We start from the raw sequence: 20,607 nt of genomic DNA on the forward strand, positions 1-20,607 counted from the left end.
AACATCATTTAAAATTTCATCTTTTAATTATTTGTTTTTGGTGTATATATATGACTGATTTTTTATAATAACCTTGCAAATTTGCTTCTTAATATAACAAGTTTATCAGTTGAGTCCCTCAGATTTTCTATCTGTATAATCAGATCATCTGTGAAAAGCAGTTTTATTCCTTTCCTTTCAATCTTTCTTTTATTATTTAGTTTTCTAATCTTTTTGTACTTCCTAAGACCTCTAGTACAACACTGACTAGAAGTGGTGATACTGGGCATTTTGGTCCTGATCTCAGAGTACAAGTTTTCAATACTTTACCATTAAGTAATTTTTGCTGCAGGATATATTTTTTAGACACTTAGGAAATTAAGAAGCTCTCCCTGTATTTCCAATCTGCTTAAGGTTTTTTGTAAAAACTCCTAAGTATATATTATACTTTATAAAATGCTTTTCTGTATACAATGAACTTAACAATAGTTTGTAATTCTTTTAATGTGGTGAACTGTGCTGATTAATTTTCAATTGTTAAGCAAGTTTAGTATTCTTGTAATAAACTACACTTGGTCATAATGAATTCTGAATGAAATGAACCTTTTGTCATTATGAGTCATCTTTTTTATTGCTAGTAAAATTTTACTTTAAAACATATTTTAATATTTATATATTGACAATAGCTTTATTTTAAAAAGCTGGTTCTGCATGATGTATTCTTTCTGTTCACTTTCAACCTTTTTGTAATCTTGTATATTAGATATGGCCCTTAAAAGCAGCATAAAGCTTAAAAAATTCTGATTATCTTTCTCTTTTAATTGGAACATTTATCAATATTATAAGTAACATAATTACTGATATATATGAATTTAAATTTGCCATCTTATTATTTGCTTTCTATTTGTCCCATCTGCTGCATGATTCCTTTTCTCTCTTTCTTGACTTCTTTTGGATTATTTTTTATTATTCCGTTTCCTTCTAATAGCTTAAGGGTTTATGTTAGTTAATATAACTAACCGTAATTTTCTTATAATAATCATTAGAATAAATGGTCTATTAAGATTTTATTTTGTTTCTGACAGAGTGAAATGATAAATAACATCTGTTTTCTCACTGTCAGATAAGATTTTGATAACAAGCTTCCCAAATAGCAGGACATCACACCTTATGCCTTTGCTTACACTGAACTACAAAGAAATTTAGTTAGAAGGACAGAGTATCAGGAAAATTACTGCATACTCAACAAAGTCACAGCCTTTCAGCACTTAATGTGAAATTTTTATTTATCCCAAATGTCAAACTATATTCCCAATTTGTTTCTCAAGTTTCACATCTGTATTTGTACATTTAAACTGTCATTTAAAATGAGATATCTACAATTCTTCAAGAACAGTAGGGCTGAAACTAATAGTAACATTAAGACAACTTTCTAAAATATGTACAAGACTTAAAAGCTACAAAGTACTTTCACAGTGTTATTGTAATAATCAAACCATAAGTTTATACATGCTAAGAAAAGAACTTACCTGAAAATGATCAAACTTGTGGAGGGTAAAAATGTAGTTTTAAAAGATACAAAGCAGGAAATAGGGCTTAACAGATACATATAAAACAGCAGCAGACATAATAGAAAAAAGAACATGTGTTCATTTACAGTCTTTAAGTAATATCTCTTGAAAAAATTCTAATTAGATAGCATAAGGAAACCTGACCTACACCTGGATTAGCAAATTACGGCCTGTGGGCCCAAACCGGCCTTGCCCATTTCTTTATGTACGGGCTATGGCTGCTTCAGTGGCAGAGTTGGGTAGCGGCAATAAGAGAACATATGCTGTGTAAAGTTGAAAATATGTACTATCTGGCCCTTTAAGGAAAAAGTTTGCAGTCCCTTGACCTACAGCATATTTTCATCTCTCCTCTGCCTGGGCAAATTCTATTCCTACTTCAAGCTATCCCAGGCATGCTAGAAGAGGGGCAAAAGGGAAGAGAAAGACAAATATGGGAAATTCATAAAGTGGACAAAAACTTTTACCGTCTACTTTCTGATCTAACATAGGCACATTCAGTGATACAGCTATACTTCTGAGAATGTCAGTGAGACACTTGGACACACTGCACAAAAAATGTCCCTTAAACACACACACCCCTGGACACCGGCTCCTATTTTCCAGCATCTCTCTTTCTCTCTTGGCTATGGATGAAAATAGCCCATTCAAGACTCAAATGGAAGAAAGGAAGGTCTCTTTTGGAGAGACTAACAGACTTACCTCCGGCAGAGTGAATACATCCTGTTAGAGGCAGTAATTCGAAAGTACTCTGGTTTAGAGCGAGAAGAGCTGCCACTTATGGTTCCCAAACCTAAACGCTGATAGTCTCTGAAACAAGCTTTTTCTACTAGCTGTTCCATTGTAGATTTCTCCGAGGCCTTCAGAGTGGTACTCGTGGGGAGTTCACTATCATCTGAAACTTGATGGCAGAGACAGGTTTTGATGAAATGAGATAGCTCAAAGTAGAGGATTAAAAATTTCCTTCTAAAGAGCATCTTTAACCAAGAGGGGTTTATATGAGGGCTAGAGGTGCTATGTATGCCAAAAATTGAATCACGGAACTTCTATGAGGCATTATTATACTCAAACATAAACTGTAATAGTCAGGAAATAAAATATTAGGAGCTCAACTAACAACATCAGGGAAAGTAACTTAAAATTTTTAAAAACAATATAATTTTGAATATATTACCCATATTTTTCTTTGTTAGTCAGGCTTGATTTTTAATGTCCACCTGGAGTGATTTCTATTTAGGACTCTGTAAACACTCATACTTTGTGAGAGACTAACCTATTAGTAAAACTCACCTCTAACATAATCATTACACAAACTCATCAGGTTTCAGCTAACTTTAAGGAGCATAAACTTTCATTGAAATTTTTAATTAAGGAGAAGTTCACTACTGGGAAAGGATCTTTCTTAGATATGAAGAAGTTATATTTGATGGAAGTTACATTTTGTCAGAGGATGTGGTGTACATGGGAAACTCCCTCAATTTTGCAATCACAGGTTACAGAAGCCTTTAAAATTTTAGATGTTGGAAGAGTTTACCCAATAACCAAGTATTTTAGGGAGGATTAAAAACAACAACATTCCTAATTGGTACTGCATGTTCTAACTAAAAAAAAAAAAATTCCATGTTAAAAACTGTCCTAATTCACTTTCCTACTTATTTTTACAATGAGAGAATTCAAATTAACCTTTCAAAGTTTTTGGAAATGTACTCAAAGTTCTCATGTCAAAGGGAATGATATAGCTCTCTTCAATTAAAAGGAAAAAAAAACCCAGCTTATTCCTATAAATACAAGCCTTTGTGCTTTAGTTTGTGAACTTCACAATGCAAATGTATCATTAAGTATCACTTTTATTTGTTTTGGCCTCTTATCTTCAGAAGAGCAAAGAGTATTACATAATTTGGTCTTTTGGTGGAATAATTATCATAGAACAAGTTTTTGTTCTGTGAAATCATAAAAACTTTAAATTAGAAAAGTCAATAGTGATGGGTAGCAGTAATTTTTGTATGGCTTTCCATGTGACTGTGAGAAGCCCGGGTTCCAATAAATGGTCTTTTCACTGCCCCCGGAGGCAAGCCTGTAGATACACATACCAAAATGGGACCTTTGGCCAATGATCTCTCTAAAGATGACATTTCTTTCTTTAAAATGTTCTTCTGTTGTTATTAGTGGCAGTAAAAGTAGTAGTTGTATAATCCCTGGTGATCTAGTCGCAGAGTCTGAGAAGGAAAAGGATGCAACGGCACCCTCTCTCTCAGATCAGATTCTCTCTAGTGTTAATTCCATAAGCATACTTAACATTGGGTTAAGGAACAGAAAAATTTTGCTACTGGTTTTCTGACTGAGTTATCTCAGCTTCCCAGGTTCTGCTCTTTTAAATATTTAGCGAGCATTTTTTCTTAACATCTAAGAACGCCTTCATCTTAGATTCCCCATATAGATTAGGAGTACCCACAATGTTCTCACCAAAACCCCAAATATTCAACTTTGAATAATTTATGTTCTTATTTTCTTATTCTTATTCCATAACAATAAAGTACAGGGGACTACTTTATACCTAAATTTCCTGTGCAGTGGGATTTCTTTCTTCCTCCCTTTAATGAGACCCACATAACAGTGGCCAATTAGCTTTATGGATTTAGTAGAGGAGGAGTGTGTGTGTGCTATGTTGCTTCAGTCGTGTCTGACTCTTTGCGACCCCATGGACTGTAGCCCGTCAGGCCCCTGTCCATGGGGATTCTCCAGGCAAGAATACTGGAGTGGGTTGCCAGGCCCTTCTCCAGGAGATTTTCCCAACTCAGGGAATGAACCCTCATCTTTTATGTCTCCTGCATTGGCAGGTAGGTTCTTTACCGTTAGCGCTACCTGGGAAGTCCAGAGGAGGAATACAACTTAACAGAATCTTATCTGCACAATGGAGTACTGGAAAACAAAAAAAATTTTTTTCCAGTTCTGAGAAGCTGGTAAGTACCTCCCATCTTTTGTGGTCTAGGTTTTTGAGAGTCAGGTTTAAGTGCAACTATGTCTTTATCTCTTGTTCTTACTCATATAAGAAGAAAGAACAAAGTTCATTCACGAAGGAAAAATGAGTTCTCACATACCAGATATGTCATCTTCTTCATTCCATCCAGGACGGTTCACTCTCTCTTCCACAATTGTCCCTGTCCTCCTCTTCAATAAATACTGCCGCCCAATTGTCATTTTGCCTGCCCTTTTAGCACCTTTCACAATTGTTTTTGAGAAAGTGCTACAAGTTATAAAACCAAAGAGAATGTTAATTTAATATGAAAATGTCACTTACATTTTTTGATACCCATGTTGCTCAACTTGTTTTTTCTCTACCCCCACACCCAGTAGTACTGTCCAGACCTTCATTAAGCCTCTCCTTCTTCAGGTCACTTTTTATATGGCAGAAGGCTAACTTACTATAAAACATTGTTATCATCAGGACACGGTGTTAGGCAAAAAGTGCAAGAACCTAGAGTGGGACACAGACTATTTATCATCCCCAACCTAAACTCAGTTTGGCTTTTTGTCAAGCATGCCCCCAACCTACTCTGCTTATCCATGCCACTGCCTTCACCAGTTCCCAGAGACCATGCTTGCGGAAGTCCTGCCTGCCTCCTCCTCTACTGATTCAGAATCTCTACTAACTCATAGGCTTTCTTTAAGATCATCACAAATGTAGCTGGCAGCACCTCCACTTATTTCTTAAATGCTTTAAATGTGTAAGTATAGTGTCCTGCCTTCTGACACTAGAAACCTTCTGAGATATGGAAAAGAGTAATTAACATAATTCCCTTTTCTGAGAGGAGAAAAGATAAGAATCAGAAATTTGAGTATCCTTTTGAGCTTTAATTACAGAGAAACTAGGATTGAAGATATTTGGATCTAAAAGTTCTTTATTTATTTAAGTAGTTTACTTTTTATTGCTGATAGAAATTCTGGGTGTAGATATTTATAATCCAAAGAATTAAACAAAGGTCCCATTTCCTGAATAATCATATTGAGGTGAAGGTTTCAAGTAAGATTGTTTTTTATTATGTTTGTCCACATACAACAACAGAACTTTTCCTGTGTTTTCTTGCTGTTCAATGAAAAGTGATAAGGATTCTTTTGCAGTCAAATAGTTTTATCAGACCTCATCTTTAGTGATCTGAAATGTAAATATGAGGGTTATGGACCTCAAATTAAAATGCTGTTTTACATAATTGTTAAAATTCACAGAATATAGATATTTCCTAAATTAAGCCTATTGTGAATCACTTCAAATGTAACTTAAACTTGAATGTTTTCCCAGCTAGAGCTGTATCTTTTGTTTTCTATATGCAAGATAATACCAAGAGATTTTAAGGTTTAAAATTGATTTGTCTCTGTTGTATCTTGATAGAATAAGCTTGATTTTACAGATATATAACCACCCTCACCCCAACAGTTTCTAAACATAAAACACCATACAAAACTTTGTTTCTTCCATAGAGAGCTAAAATAATGAATATCATAGGCTCCTCTGTGACCCCACAGTGCTAAGATGCAATGCCTGGCTCACCATCTAAATGTTTAAAATGCCGTTCATGCTTCTTCAGCATCTCACACCTGCATATGCGTGGTCTCCTTTGCTTACCAGGTAACAATGGTACGAGTGGCTAGCCATGCAGCTTAGAAATGACATTCTGCCTGCGACCTCAAATGGCCTATAATCTCCACCCGGCCCCACTTTCAGACAAAAGGAAGGCCTTTTCTCCAAAGTCCGCAGAGTAACCCTAATATGTAATTTGTCCTAGCAGATGCCCAAATTCCAGGTGATTAATGGTAAATGGACTGCAATATTAACCCTTATATTTTACCACTAATTGAAGAACCTTTTAAAGCAATTGTTATTTTGTAATCATTCAAATGTAAATGTTTCAACATAAATTTCTAAACATTTTCATCAGAAAATAAGGGTTCCTACTAAAGAAATGTGACAAAAGTAAATGCAATGACTGATCCTGGGTTGGATCCTCTATCAGACAAAAAAAAAGAAAGTAGCTGCAAAGGATCATAAGCAAAATTTAAATATGAAGTCTGGGTCAGGTGAAAGTTTTATATCAATTAAATTTCCTGGTTGGATTACTGTACTGTGGTTATATAAAATAATGTCTTTGTTTTTAGAAATATATATTGACATATTAAAGAATAAAGGAGCATTATGTATATAACTCAAATGTTTAAAAAAATATATATGAGAGATGAAATGATAAAGAGAATGGAATAAAACATAAGCAATTGGTGAATCTAGGTAAAGGGTATACAGGACTCCTTTGTACTATGTTGTAACCTTTGTAAAAATTTGACATTAAATAAAAAGTCCACCAGCAGATGAATGGATAAGAAAGCTGTATGAGATGGATGAAACTGGAGCCCATTATACAGAGTGAAGCCAGAAAGATAAACACCAATACAGTATACTAACGCATATATATGGAATTTAGAAAGATGGTAACGATAACCCTATATGCAAGACAGAAAAAGAGACAGAGATGTATAGAACAGACTTTTGGACTCTATGGGAGAAGGCGAGGGTGGGATGATCTGAGAGAATAGCATTGAAACATGTATACTATCATATGTGCAACAGATCGCCAGTCCAGGTTGGATGCATGAGACAGGGTGCTCAGGGCTGGTGCACTGGGATGACCCAGAGGGATGGGATGGGGAGGGAGGTGGGAGGGGGGTTCAGGGTGGGGAACATGTGCATATCCATGGCTGATTCATGTCAATGTATAGCAAAACCACTAAAATATTGTAAAGTAATTAGCCTCCAGTTAAAATAAATTGAAAAAAAGCTACAGAAAGAAAAAAAAAAAAAAACACATTCTCATCTCTCAATCAGAACAAACCTCTTTACTTGACCTGGATATTGATGGAAACTGAAGGGATTACTCAAAGGTAGTTAGAAAGCGAGCAACAGAGGAAAAAGGGAAAAGAGAACTTCACATTCTAAAACTGCATCATAAGCAACGAACATGATTATCCCGTATGTCAGAGCTGGTTTCCATAACTCCTGAGCTTGGTTCAGTGGGTGTGACAGAATGGCAGACACACACTGACTCAGAAGATGGGTCACTCTCCCTGACAGTCAACTTTGGGAGAGATGAAATGAAGAAAGCTATCTCCTCACCGAAAGGAAGTGTTCTTTTCCTTCTGCTTGGGTAAAATGATTTGCGGGGTAGTTTGTCCAGCAGCAAAAGCAAAGGTGGTAAAAATGGACTGAGGATAACGAAACTTCATCAGCTGTTTCTTAAAGATCTCTACTACTTCTGGACTCACTTCTTCATCAAATGCTACTTTAATCAACTAGAGACAAAAGAAATTAAACATATCAGAAACATTAAGGATTTCTAGATAGCACCCCCCCCCAATTACTGAAATAACAAAAAAATAACAATACTAAATGACAATAGGTTAGAGGTTGAAGGGACTTTGGATATCATGAAATACAATTTAAAATTTTTAAAAATAAAAAAGGGCTCAATAAATTGAGGGCTCAGAAAGGTTTACTTGTTATAGATGGTTGGTTGATAAGGAAAATAATGTATCTTGAAGTTGGGTTTCTTTAAGACTATCTTTTCTCAATTTCTTTTCCTTTTTGGCTGTGCAGTGTGGCTTGTGGGATATTAGTTCCTTGACCAGGGATTGAACCTGGGCTCTCAGCAATGAAAGTGTGGAATCCTAACCACTGGACCGCCAGGGAATTCAGGACTGTCTTTTTTATGACACATCATAAAAATTAACTAATAGTGGCTGGAGTAGGAATTGTGTCCTTCTTGTTTACCAACCATTGGTGGTCCTAGATAGGGGATTTTGCCTAAGGAAGTGTCTTCCTATCTGGAGATACTATAAATCTAGGAAGAAAAAATTAAGTTTGACTAGAATCCTATCGGTAGACCTATGTGTTTGATAGAGCCTTTAGATAGCAGCTCTTGGCATCTGTTTCTGGTGGAAATGCCTGTGACTCTTCTATGGAAGGGGCAGAGCTCTGAGACCACAGCATTCTAGTTTAGAGTCCTTTGGTAGTTGAAATAATGAAGAAATCCCTAAGAGATTAGTACTCTCATATGGCTAAAGCAGGTCTGGACCTACAGACCAGAAGGCTTACATTTCACACAACCAGCATAGGGAAGTATTAGGGAGAGCTTCTTGACTGGAAGGAACAAGGCAAGAATTGGAACTCCTGGAAATCTGAGAAGTCAGAAACAAGGCACAAGAGTGGGAAGAGCAAAATGTGCTCTTGAGAATTATTTTTTTTAAAAAAAGCAAAACTAAGAAAAGAGTGCCTAGCATCAGTAAGTCCCACAGGTTCTGAAATGTTCAGAGCTCCCTGGAAAAACCTTTGCTTCATCAAGGTTTACTTATAATCAACAGTACTTTAGCCCTAGCTGTAATTCTCTGTAATTCTCAGAGCTCTGCCTCTTCCATAGAAGAGCCACAAGCATTTCCTCCAGAAACAGATGCCAAGAGATGCTATCTAAAGGCTCTATCAAACACAAATTGAAGTATTAGATGGCAGAGAATAAGAGTCAACAGTGTGAGTCTGAATTTCTGAGATCACTCAACATCAACAGATTACTCATCAACATTGTTACTCTGAGCTGACTGAAGGGCTCAGGAAACAAAGGATTAAATAAATCCAGTGCTGTTCACGAGCTGACTCAGTTGAAGATTACCCTCACAGAACCTCTGATCCTCCTTCTCCTCTAACTCCTGACCATGTATGATCAAAACAAAGTGGCTCTCGTTTGTAGATGACATCATTTGTAGAAATGATAAATGTCTACAAATGACATCATTTGTAGAAAAATTTTAATAGCACAATGGTGGCTCCCTTTCTTAATACCTGGAAAGATGCCGATGTGATCTGCAGTCCTTCTTGCATGTTCTGTTGTAGTTGATTCTGCATTGTGATCTTCTTCTCCTTGGTGATGGAGGCAATGGGGAAACTTCGTACAACTGTCTGCTCACCAACTATAGGAAAACAGGGTACAGACTAAGCAACAGCACTTTACAGCTCATGTGTAGAGTCTCTGCTGCTTATTTTACCAGCCTCTGCTGGAGAAATGTGTCTGGAGAGGACAATGTCTGGGAAAGAAGCAATACAAAATGCCATGATTCTAGAATTGCATTCATTAATTGTGTTGCATGGCAATTCATTTCTGACATATATTTCTTTCCTGGAGTGCAGGAATGGTCCCAAACTGCCAACCTTCATTCTAGTTCCCCAACCTATTGTGTGTCACACAAGATCATCTGGTTTAAGGCATCTTACAGGAAGGGTAGATATTAAACAGAAGAAAAGAAGGATCTTCAAATATTGAAAAGACATTTATTATATTTAATATAAGAATAAAGCAAAAGAGAAAAGACTGTTAAGATAAGACAGTTAAAATTTGTTTCTGAATAAAGACACTATACTATGTGTATGTGCCTTCAGAAGATATACTGGGGTTAGGCCCAAGATTCTTAAACTGAACTGAACTGAAAGTCACTCAGTCATGTCCGACCCTTTGCAACCCCATGAACTATACAATAGAATGGGAAAGACTAGAGATCTCTTCAAGAAAATTAGAGATACTAAGGGAACATTTCATGCAAAGATGGGCTCTATAAAGGACAGAAATGGCATGGACCTAACGGAAGCAGAAGATATTAAGAAGAGGTGGCAAGAATACACAAAAGAGATAAAAAAGAATACACAAAAAAATGTACAAAAAAGATCTTCACAACCCAGATAATCACAATGGTGTGATCACTCACCTAGAGCCAGACATTCTGGAATGTGAAGTCAAGTGGGCCTTAGGAAGCATCACTACAAACAAAGCTAGTGGAGGTGATGGAATTCCAGTTGAGCTATTTCAAATCCTAAAAGATGATGCTGTGAAAGGGCTGCACTCAATATACCAGAAAATTTGGAAAACTCAGCAGTGGCCACAGGACTGGAAAAGGTCGGTTTTCATTCCAATCCCAAAGAAGGGCAAATGCCAAAGAATGCTCAAACTACTGCACAATTGCACTCAACTCACATGCTAGTAAAGTAATGCTCAAAATTTTCCAACCCAGGCTTCAGCAATACATGAACTGTGAACTTCCAGATGTTCAAGCTGGTTTTAGAAAAGGCAGAGGAACCAGAGATCAAATTGCCAACATCCGTTGGATCATTGAAAGAGTAAGAGAGAAAAACATCCAGAAAAATATTTACTTCTGCTTTGTTAACAATGCCAAAGCCTTTGACTGTGCAGATCACCACAAACTGTGGAAAATTCTGAAAGATATGGGAATACCAGACCACCTGACCTGCTTCTTGAGAAACCTATATGCAGGTCAGGAAGCAACAGTTAGAACTGGACATGGAACAAAAGACTGGTTCCAAATAGGAAAAGGAGTACGTCAAGGCTGTATATTGTCACCCTGCTTATTTAACTTCTATGCAGAGTACATCATGAGAAACACTGGGCTGGAGGAAGCACAAGCTAGAATCAAGATTGCTGGGAGAAATGTCAATAACCCCAGATATGCAGATGACACCACCCTTATGGCAGAAAGTGAAGAAGAACTAAAGAGCCTCTTGATGAAAGTGAAAGAGGAGAGTGAAAAAGTTGGCTTAAAGCTCAACATTCAGAAAACTAAGATCATGGCATCCGGTCCCATCATTTCATGGCAAATAGATGGGGAAACAGTGGAAACACCGGCTGACTTTATTTTTCTGGGCTCCAAAATCACTGCAGATGGTGATTGCAGCCATGAAATTAAAAGACTTCCTTGGAAGGAAGGTTATGACCAACCTAGAGAATGTATTAAAAAGCAGAGACATTACTTTGTCAACAAAGGTCCATCTCATCAAGGCTACGGTTTTTCCAGTAGTCATGTATGGATGTAAGAGTTGGACTATAAATAAAGCTGAGCACTGAAGAATTGATGCTTTTGAACTGTGTTGTTGGAGAAGATTCTTGAGAGTCCCTTGGACTGCAAGGAGATCCAACCAGTCCATCCTAAAGGAGATCAGTCCTGGGTGTTCATTGGAAGGACGTGTTGAAGCTGAAACTCCAATACCTTGGCCACCAGATGTGAAGAGCTGACTCACTGGAAAAGACCCTGATGCTGGGAAAGATTGAGGGCAAGAGGTGAAGGGGATGACAGAGGATGAGATGGCTGGATGGCATCACCAACTCAATGGACATGAGTTTGGGTAAACTCCAGGAGTTGGTGATGGACAGGGAAGTCTGGTGTGCTGTGGTTTATGGGGTTGCAAAGAGTCGGACACGACTGAGCGACTGAACTGAACTATATTTAATCCATGGAATTCTCCAGGCCAGAATACTGGAGTGGGTAGCCGTTCCCTTCTCCAGGGGATCTTCCCAACCCAGGGATCGAACCAAGTCTCCTGTATCATAGGCAGATTCTTTACCAATCAAACCACCAGGGAAGCCCCAAGATTCTCGAGAGTTTAAATGTTAATGGAAGAAAGGAAAAATATAAATATTTATCAGCTACCTGAGGATATGAAGATGAGCATCTGAAAAAGAAGCAGCACACATGAGGCCCCCCCTGGAAAGCTCACAGTTCCTCATGGGAGAGGAAAGTCACATGTAGAATACAACAACATGCAATTAGCTCGCAGGTTTGAGGGAACATGGCTTTAAAGACTTCAGAAGGGAGAAGACTTCTGCATGCTAGATGGCTAGAGAATTAATCTCCAGAAGAAGTGACAGGGTAGGTGAACTTTGAGGAGAATGGAGGTTTGGATCTGCAGAGGGGAAAAGGGTGGGCATTTCAGGTGGCAGTACAAGTAACAGACCAGGACAGTGATGAGCAAGGCCTCTCTGCTAGTCAGCCAGAGAGGGTGAGACGTGAACTAGGTGTATCTGACTTAAGAGCCCCTTTATTAACTAATATACTTATTCTTATCAGAATTCCTCATTCCTTGAACCTCTAAATTCCTAACCTGGAAAATTCTGATTATTCTCTTATGTTAAACTTATACATAGAGATTAAATAAAATCAAGATGTACATAAGATTTAAGTTCTAAAATGTATTAAACAACTTATGTTTATATCACTCATGTAAAATGATCAGATTCCTATGTGTCATTAAAGGAGGAATTTTAAAATTTAAATTAACTTAGAAATAAAAGAGGCAAATAAAAAGGTTTTCTCTGATGAAAATAATTTTCCTAAACTGTGAAATTAACCCCAAAATTATCAGGAAAAAAACAAGAGACCAATACAAACTTTCACACTAAATATGGCTTTGATTTCTTTAAAAGACATAATTTAGAGCAGTTTAAATGACCAACTATCTCATATATTGATAAGCCCAAAATGTTATGTGTATGGCCATTGAGCTCACAAAGGTTTCAGTACAAAAAATGGTAAGTACCAGATATCTAGTTTTAAAAGTATACTTGCTTACAAATACAAATGTAATTTATTTACAGTAATATGACAGAAGAGGGTTGAGAAATTCTGCTGTTTTCCACTTTTCTTCAAAATGAACACAACTATTCCTGCTGATTCATTGTTTATTGAATTTTATAAGCTTTTTGCTTTTCATGTGGTAAGAAATCTTTATGACCAAGATAATAAACCATATTGATTCTAGGTAAGCACGGGATTATACAACTGTGAGAGTTTGAAGATAACAGAGTTCATACATCTGAATCCCACTGTCTGACAAAGTGCAGAGCATATAGTACATACTCATCAAATGACAACTGAATAATTTCAGATGAGGAAGGAATTCTAGTGACCATGTATCCCCATGTTTCTCAATCCTCAGTATGTATCAAAACTATACAGATGTCTGGGTCTCCCCCTTCCTAGCATCCTATTACAGATTCCAATTTAGTTGTTAGAGAGTTAGACCCAGAATTTTCTTTTTAAAGCTTCTCATATAATTCAAATACATAGTCAAGGCTGAGAACCACCAGATTATCACCAAACGAGTCTGATCCCCTCATTTTATAAAAGGGGAAATTGAAACTTAGAGAGATCAGGGGACTTACTTAAGATATCCAGATTGGTTAACAGTGATTGAAACCTGAGCTTTTTGATCTAAAAAACCTTATATGCTTATCAACTAGAATAGTCTACATAGAGACTACAGTGATTTTAAAAAGATAATTCAGATTTGATAGTATATGCTATTCTTTCTAATGCAGAAGACTGTGGACAGTTGTAGAAAATGGAAGTTGATAGAGTTTAGTGAGCAGAAGAGAGTTCTGATGAGAGAGGAAGGGATCAGTTGAAATAGAATGAGAGAAGTGGGTGGGGTCAGTTAAGTTGGTGCTACACAGTCCTGTAATACTTAGCACACCTTCCCTCTCACAAATGGGATCCTGAATCTGGAAAACCTCAGCCTTCACAGTTTACTGCAGCATTCAGAAGGTGGGGTAAATCAGCAGGGGATGCTGCTAGCAGCTAGATACTCTGAATACCCTGAAATCATAAAATGCTACTTCATGAAATTATTATAGTTTCTGTGGATGAACCATGGTTTGCTGTCTAGAAGATATCCTTGATTCTTTAAATAAGAATCCAAATTATCATTAGGTTTAATAGACAGTATTCTAAAAAAAAAAAAAAAAAATGTGTGTGGCAAAAGGCTTACTTTGATTTTGAACTGGCCTGCAAATCACTGCACACAGATGGAAGCAAAGCCTCACACAGATATCCCTGTTCTGATGACATAATATGAGCCTTACCTAGTTGATCATGGGGAGTCCCTCTGAACAGAATTCTGTATGTGGTAAGGAACAACGCTCCTTCTGCTGGCAGGAGCTGAGGGCCTCCAAGAAGGCCTCCAGCGGCTTCTTCTCTCCCATCAGGATCCAGTAGGACTCGAAGGCCTTCACAAACAATTTCTTCTCCTGGCAGTAGAGCAGGTCTAAGAATCTTGGGCTAACAACAGACAAAGTTATTTTAGACACAACTCTAGAGAAATTTCCAACCCTTAGACCAAGGTTACCTTGTCACTTACAGATCTAAAAATGTGAACCAGACTTCCCACTTGGCCAAAATGAGTGAACAGATTTGGGAAGAGTCAGAAATGATGTTTCTGCATCCAAATGTAAAAAGACTCTCTGCAGCATTACTTACTCACATTAAAATCACTGGAAATTACTAAACTATTTGAGATACCTATTCAACGGAACATTTTGCAACCGTCAAAAAGAATGGCATAGATCTAGATACATAAACATAGAAAGATGCCAGAATACATTGTTAAGTAGAAAGAGTTACCAACCAATATGTACATTTATGATTTCCTTTTAGTATATGAACCAAACTGTTAAAGCTGGTACTATCATAGATAAGGGTAGAGGTCAGGGTGAGGAGAATCATGGGAGACTTTCATTTTGTACAATGCGTGTTCCTTTAATGCTTCAATTTTATACAAAAGCATTGTTAGTTTGCAAACTGAAAAAACACGTATTTTAAAAAATGGACATGACTTTAAAGAGCCCTTCTTAGCCTTTAATAAAAGATTAAGACCAAAAAAATGGCCAAGTTATGACCATTTACATATCTTGGGAAATAAGGAACCACATGATATACTTTCTTGAAGAGTTTAGTGCTACAAAAAAAAAAAACCCATCTCTCCTGAAGCTCTAATACGCTTATTTTCTTTTACTGAGCAATAAAAACTATACAATCTGGACAATTCTTTTTGTTGGCTCGAGGAAGCTCAGAGCTAAAATGTAAAGCCAAAGTATAATGATCATTGTGTCTCAGATTTCTGATAGAATCATCTTTCCTTTCCATCTGGCTTCTGATTTCTCCTTTGAATTTATTTTTAATAGTTCTGTTACATAGGTAAGAGGGTCCTAAACCCTAGTTCCACAGACTGGTGCCAGACTAACTGCAAAATAATCACCTGGGATGCTTATTAAAGTACAAATTCCCAGGCCAAGTCCCAGGGTACTCCAATTCAGGAGGCTGGGCTGAGATTTAGGCCTCTCAGTTTTTAATAGACTTCCCAGATGTTTGTGATGTATGCTTGTAATGCATACAGATTTAGGAACCTGGTGATTTTATGGTAATTGCCTTAAGTCATTTTTTGGGGGAAGGAGGCAGAACATAAAACCTTGGCTTGGTCTTGGAAGTTAGAATGTTCACAATTTATGCCCTGCCTATAAAAGTAGACTCAACAAGAGATTATTATTGCTCCTTTGTTGATCTCCTATTCTACTTCACCATCCTTTTTATGAGGATCTACATGTAAACTCCTCTCAAAGTTTAATGTATCATTAAAACTAGAGCTGGTCTCTGTAGAATGTTAGAAGGTACTTTCTGTGGCACAACAATCTACTGTTGCTGTTTTTAGGAGATTTTACTTACTCCCTCAAAGCATGCAGTCCGGAATAATTACCTTCTGAATAGGTGGAAGTCTTCTACTCTCTCGATGCACTGCTTCTAGGGTTTCAATGTGCATAGCTACAATTCCTGGGATGAGTCAGAGAATTAAAAATAAAAGAGTACCAAACAAGTAGAATTAAAACAAATTCTTGATATTTTAGAATTGAAAACTAATCTGAGTTTGGTGGTTCTTCAAAAAGCTAAACACAGAGTTATCATACGACCCAGCAATTCTACTCCTAGGCATATACCCCAAAGACTGAAAATAAAACTCAGACACTTGTGTATGAATATTCATAGTAGTACTATTTACAAGAGCCAGAAGGTCACAACAATTTAAGTGTCCATCAACAGATGAGTGGATAAAGAAAATATGGTATATCCATATAATAGAGTATTATTCAGTCATAAAAGGAATGAAGTCACAATACCTGCTACAAACGTGGATAAACCTTGAAAACATTATGCTAAAGGAAATAAGTCAGACACAAAAAGACAACTATTATAGCATTTTACTTATATGCATTATCTAGAATAGGCAAACTCATAGAGATAAAAGGAATTAAGAGGCAACCAAGGGCCAGAGTGGAGAATGGAAAGCTACTGCTTAATGCGTACAGAGTGTCTGTATGGGGTGATGAAAAAGCTTTGGTAATAGACAATTGGTAGCAATTGTACAGCATTGTGAATATAATTTATGTCACTGAATTTTACACTTAAGAAAGTTTAAAATGGCAAATTTTATGACATATTTTATACAATTTAAAACTATTTGGAAAACAAATAGCATGACTAAGCTACCTGGAAGCCAAGTGCTATGCTGGAAAATGACCCATAAGAATAATCCTTATTCAATTATTTCTAACATTCTGGTTCTCTGATGTCTGCAAAGTGATTACCTGGTATCATGCAATGCAGGCTCTTGATATGATCCTGAGTAACTCCACTCTCCGTACAAACTTTGTCAATAAATCGAGTAATGAAACGCACAACAGAATTGGCAATGTCATTATTCTCTGAATCTTCAAACCCACTTTCTGTATCATAGCTCTCAGCTACACTTCCTGCAATACTAAGAAAGTCAAGGGAAGAAATCATGCTCAGTACTCAAATTTAACAAATGACTAGTATATCACGGTGACTTTCCACAGCAGTTTAAACTTGCTCAAAGGGATGTGTACTCAAGTAGAACCCTCACTTAACTCCATGACTCCTCTATAAGTGATTGTAGTGAAACACGATGTTTCGCGTACACTTGGGAAGCTACTGTCAGGCATTATCCTTTGGACCCAACTTAGGTGCCTTAGTCACTCACTATGTAAATCAGATTGTAGAAAATGTCATGAAAGAAAAAAAGGTATAAGAAAATGACGGATGTGCTACTTAAGACAGGAAGTCAGCAAGGTCTCTCTGGGTAGGTGACATCAGAGCAGAAAACTAAATGAAGGGATTCTTGTAACTATTTCAGGAAGAGTATCCCAGATTGTGGGAATAACAAGTACAGAGGCCCTGAGGCAGTAATCATGCTTTGAATGTTGAACAGGGAGACCAGTTTGGTTGATAGAAGAGTGTAGGAAATAAAGTCTGAGCAGCAGCCAGGGCCCAGACCCTGTTAGGCCTTACGGTCTATGGGTTTCATTTTCAGTGGTACAGGAAGTATTCAGGGTTGAGATAGTGTTAGTCGCTCAGTCGTGTCCGACTCTGTGACCCCATAAACTGAAGCCTGCCAAACTCCTCTGTCCATGGGATTTCCCAAGCAAGGATACTGAGTGGGAAGCCATTCCCTTCTCCAGGGGATTTTTGTGACCCAGGGATCAAACCTGGGTCTCCTGCACTGTAGGCAGTTTCTTTACCATCTGAGCCACTAGGGAAAGTGTGAGAACACAGAATGGTTGAGAACGTGATTATAGGCAAATGCAATGGGTAAGATGAAGAAAAGGAGGACCAAGAAACAGATAACCACTTTAATAAGAAAGAGTCCATTAGTACTTTTCCACAGTGCTTTCTGTAAGTTGCTGTGGCAGAAAGTAACTGAAAAGGCTAGATCAGTAATGGGTGAGACGTTTAAAAAGTCAGAGGTCATAAAAGAGAAGAGGGTATGGGAGGTAATTAAGAATAGTTGGATGTAGTCAAAGTCTTTTAATAGAGAAAAGCTGAGCAAGTCTGAAGGTGAAAAAAATGGTTAATTTTTGAAATATGTATAGCACTATTTACCCAAAATACTTCGTATTCTGTGCTAAACCAAGAAGAATAGGAGTCTGTGTGTGTCCACATTTCAGTACCTGTTAGTGACAATGCTGTTGCTCCCACTCTCCCAGTCTCCTGGGGCTGACGCTCTTAGGAGCTTGTTTTTACTTGAATCCAGCGGAACCAGCAGATTGACCATGAGGTTTGCAAAGTGAATGGCTTGACTAAAGACAGTGCTTTCCTCACGCTGCACCAGCTCCTGCTGAGTTGATTTGCTCAGAGTAGGCCAAAGGCGTAGCTGCTCAGCTGCCAGGTCCATTGCTGTCTTCTCCTGATATTGGTCATCAGGGAGTTTATCCTAAAAACCAAACCAAACCAAACCAAACCAAAACAAAACAAAATAAAAATCTATCACTTCACATGAGCTTCAAAAAACATGGAAGATGTTTTAATAATTCATCTATTAAATACCTATGTCAGTAAAAGTGGAAATATATAAAAAAAAAATATAACAAGAACACGAAACTTAGCCTTCCTGTTTTCTGAGCTCCAACAGACCTTGAATGGAACCATATGACCAATCCAAGGAGACAGCAGCAAAGCACTGAGATACACACTTCTCATTGCTAACATTTCACTGCATTTACTGATACTTATTCCTGGCTCTGTCACCTTCAAGTCACCAGTTACAACAAATTATTGACCTGAAATACCTGTAAATCCTCTAGTCAAACGTGCCAGTAACATTTTCTAATACTCTATGTTTCTTCTGCTCTTTGGTTGAAAAAGACAGAATGAACAAAGTCACAAAAAAGTAGAGCTAGATTTCCGTGTAAATGTGGGAGTCAAACGTTATCATTAAATGGGTATACAGGTGTCCATGGGATTTTTAAGAGGGATTTTCTATAGGCTGAAGAGTTAAACAATAGCAGGAACCCACACCTGCATAGTACTTTACAGCTTGTGAACAGCTGGTATATCTATAGTCTTACTCATATCTGACCTGGGGCTCCGAGACACCCTTTTACAGAATGGAGGACACTGGAGCAGTGACATGTATTTGCTTTATGAATGTTTTGGAGATATACCAATGTTGTGCTAAGCCACTCAGTCACGTCAGACTCTCTGCGATCCCGTGAGCTGTAGCCCAGCAGGCTCCTCTGTCCATGGGATTCTTCAGGTAAGAATACTGGAGTGGGTTGCCATTTCCTTCTCCGGGGGATCTTCCTGACCCAGGGATTGAACCCGTGTCTCTTACACCCCCTGCACTGGCAGGCAGGTTCTTTATCTCTAGCGCCACCTGGGTCCCCTCATACCCATGTTAGCACTATATTTTCTTTAAAAATTATCAAAAGCACCTCACCAGGCCAATCATCTCTAGAACATAACCTCAAGCTAATACTCTTTGGATGTAGCCCAAGTTACCCCTTTACCCAAGTGCATCTGGTGTTTTGAAAGAAAAATCTGAGTTTTAAATTAAGAAAATAATGAAAACTAATTGTATAGTAATAATTTGGAATATCTGACAGATGTCAGATAGTGTTATTAAAAGTTTGTTCTTATCATATTCATGAGTAGACCAATAATATGGTTAAAATTACTTGAGGCATAGAAATGTATGAATATCAGGCAGTTTCAGTTAGCTATCTAGGTTCGTTTATCTCACATAGTATAAGGAAAATTTAAAATGGAGGAAAGGATCAGCAGCGATGTATTAGCCTAGCATGTGGAAAAATTACTCAATAAAAAAAGCTAAAAAAAAAAAACTCCAACAAATTACTCCAAAAAATTGCTCTTAAAGTGAATCAACACTAATAATCAGCTCTTAGTGCTGCTCTAAGTTCAATTAATAAGGATAGTAATTTCTAACATTTATGATTTAGTACATGCCAGGAACTCTTCAATGCCCTACACTTGTATTAGGCATTAAAAGCTTATAATAATCATGTCTGCTCATTTTACTAATGAAGAAATAAGACACAGAAAACTAAAGTGAATTGCCTAAGATCAGATAGCTAGTGTATGACATTTCAAAATTTCAAGTAACTTTAATTTGGGCTTCCCAGGCAGCACAGTGGTAAAGAACCCGCCTGCCAATGCAGGCGGAGAAGGCAATGGCACCCCACTCCAGTACTCTTGCCTGGGAAATTCCATGGACGGAGGAGCCTGGTGGGCTACAGTCCATGGGGTCGCTAAGAGTCGGACACAACTGAGCGACTTCACTTTCACTTTTCACTGTCATGCACTGGAGAAGGAAATGGCAGCCCACTCCAGAGTTGCTGCCTGGAGAATCCCAGGGATGGGGGAGTCTGGTGGGCTGCCATCTATGGGGTTGCACAGAGTCGGACACGACTGATGCGACTTAGCAGCAGCAGCAGCAGCCAATGCAGGAGACATAAGAGATGCAGGTTTGACCCCTGGGTTGGGAAGATCCCTGGAGGAGGGCATGGCAACCCACTCCAGTATTCTTGCCTGGAAAATC

At 37.7% G+C, this 20,607-nt stretch overlaps 1 protein-coding gene across 2 annotated transcripts in view; it reads right to left on the bottom strand.

Annotated features, from left to right (window-relative positions):
- Positions 1-20,607, bottom strand: part of SBF2 (SET binding factor 2) — a 486,293-nt gene that overhangs the window by 61,000 nt on the left and 404,686 nt on the right. For both annotated transcript variants that reach the window (XM_070473374.1, XM_070473375.1), the window contains exons 19-26: positions 18,221-18,483; positions 16,838-17,010; positions 15,952-16,025; positions 14,285-14,480; positions 9,424-9,551; positions 7,708-7,883; positions 4,646-4,791; positions 2,250-2,448 (exon numbers count right to left, since the gene is read on the bottom strand). In XM_070473374.1, the coding sequence (XP_070329475.1) occupies positions 2,250-2,448; positions 4,646-4,791; positions 7,708-7,883; positions 9,424-9,551; positions 14,285-14,480; positions 15,952-16,025; positions 16,838-17,010; positions 18,221-18,483 (1,355 nt within the window). The remainder of the gene's footprint in view (positions 1-2,249; positions 2,449-4,645; positions 4,792-7,707; positions 7,884-9,423; positions 9,552-14,284; positions 14,481-15,951; positions 16,026-16,837; positions 17,011-18,220; positions 18,484-20,607) is intronic.

The sequence above is a fragment of the Odocoileus virginianus genome, chromosome 10 (assembly GCF_023699985.2).
Source record: "Odocoileus virginianus isolate 20LAN1187 ecotype Illinois chromosome 10, Ovbor_1.2, whole genome shotgun sequence".
NCBI classification, from domain to species: domain Eukaryota; kingdom Metazoa; phylum Chordata; class Mammalia; order Artiodactyla; family Cervidae; genus Odocoileus; species Odocoileus virginianus.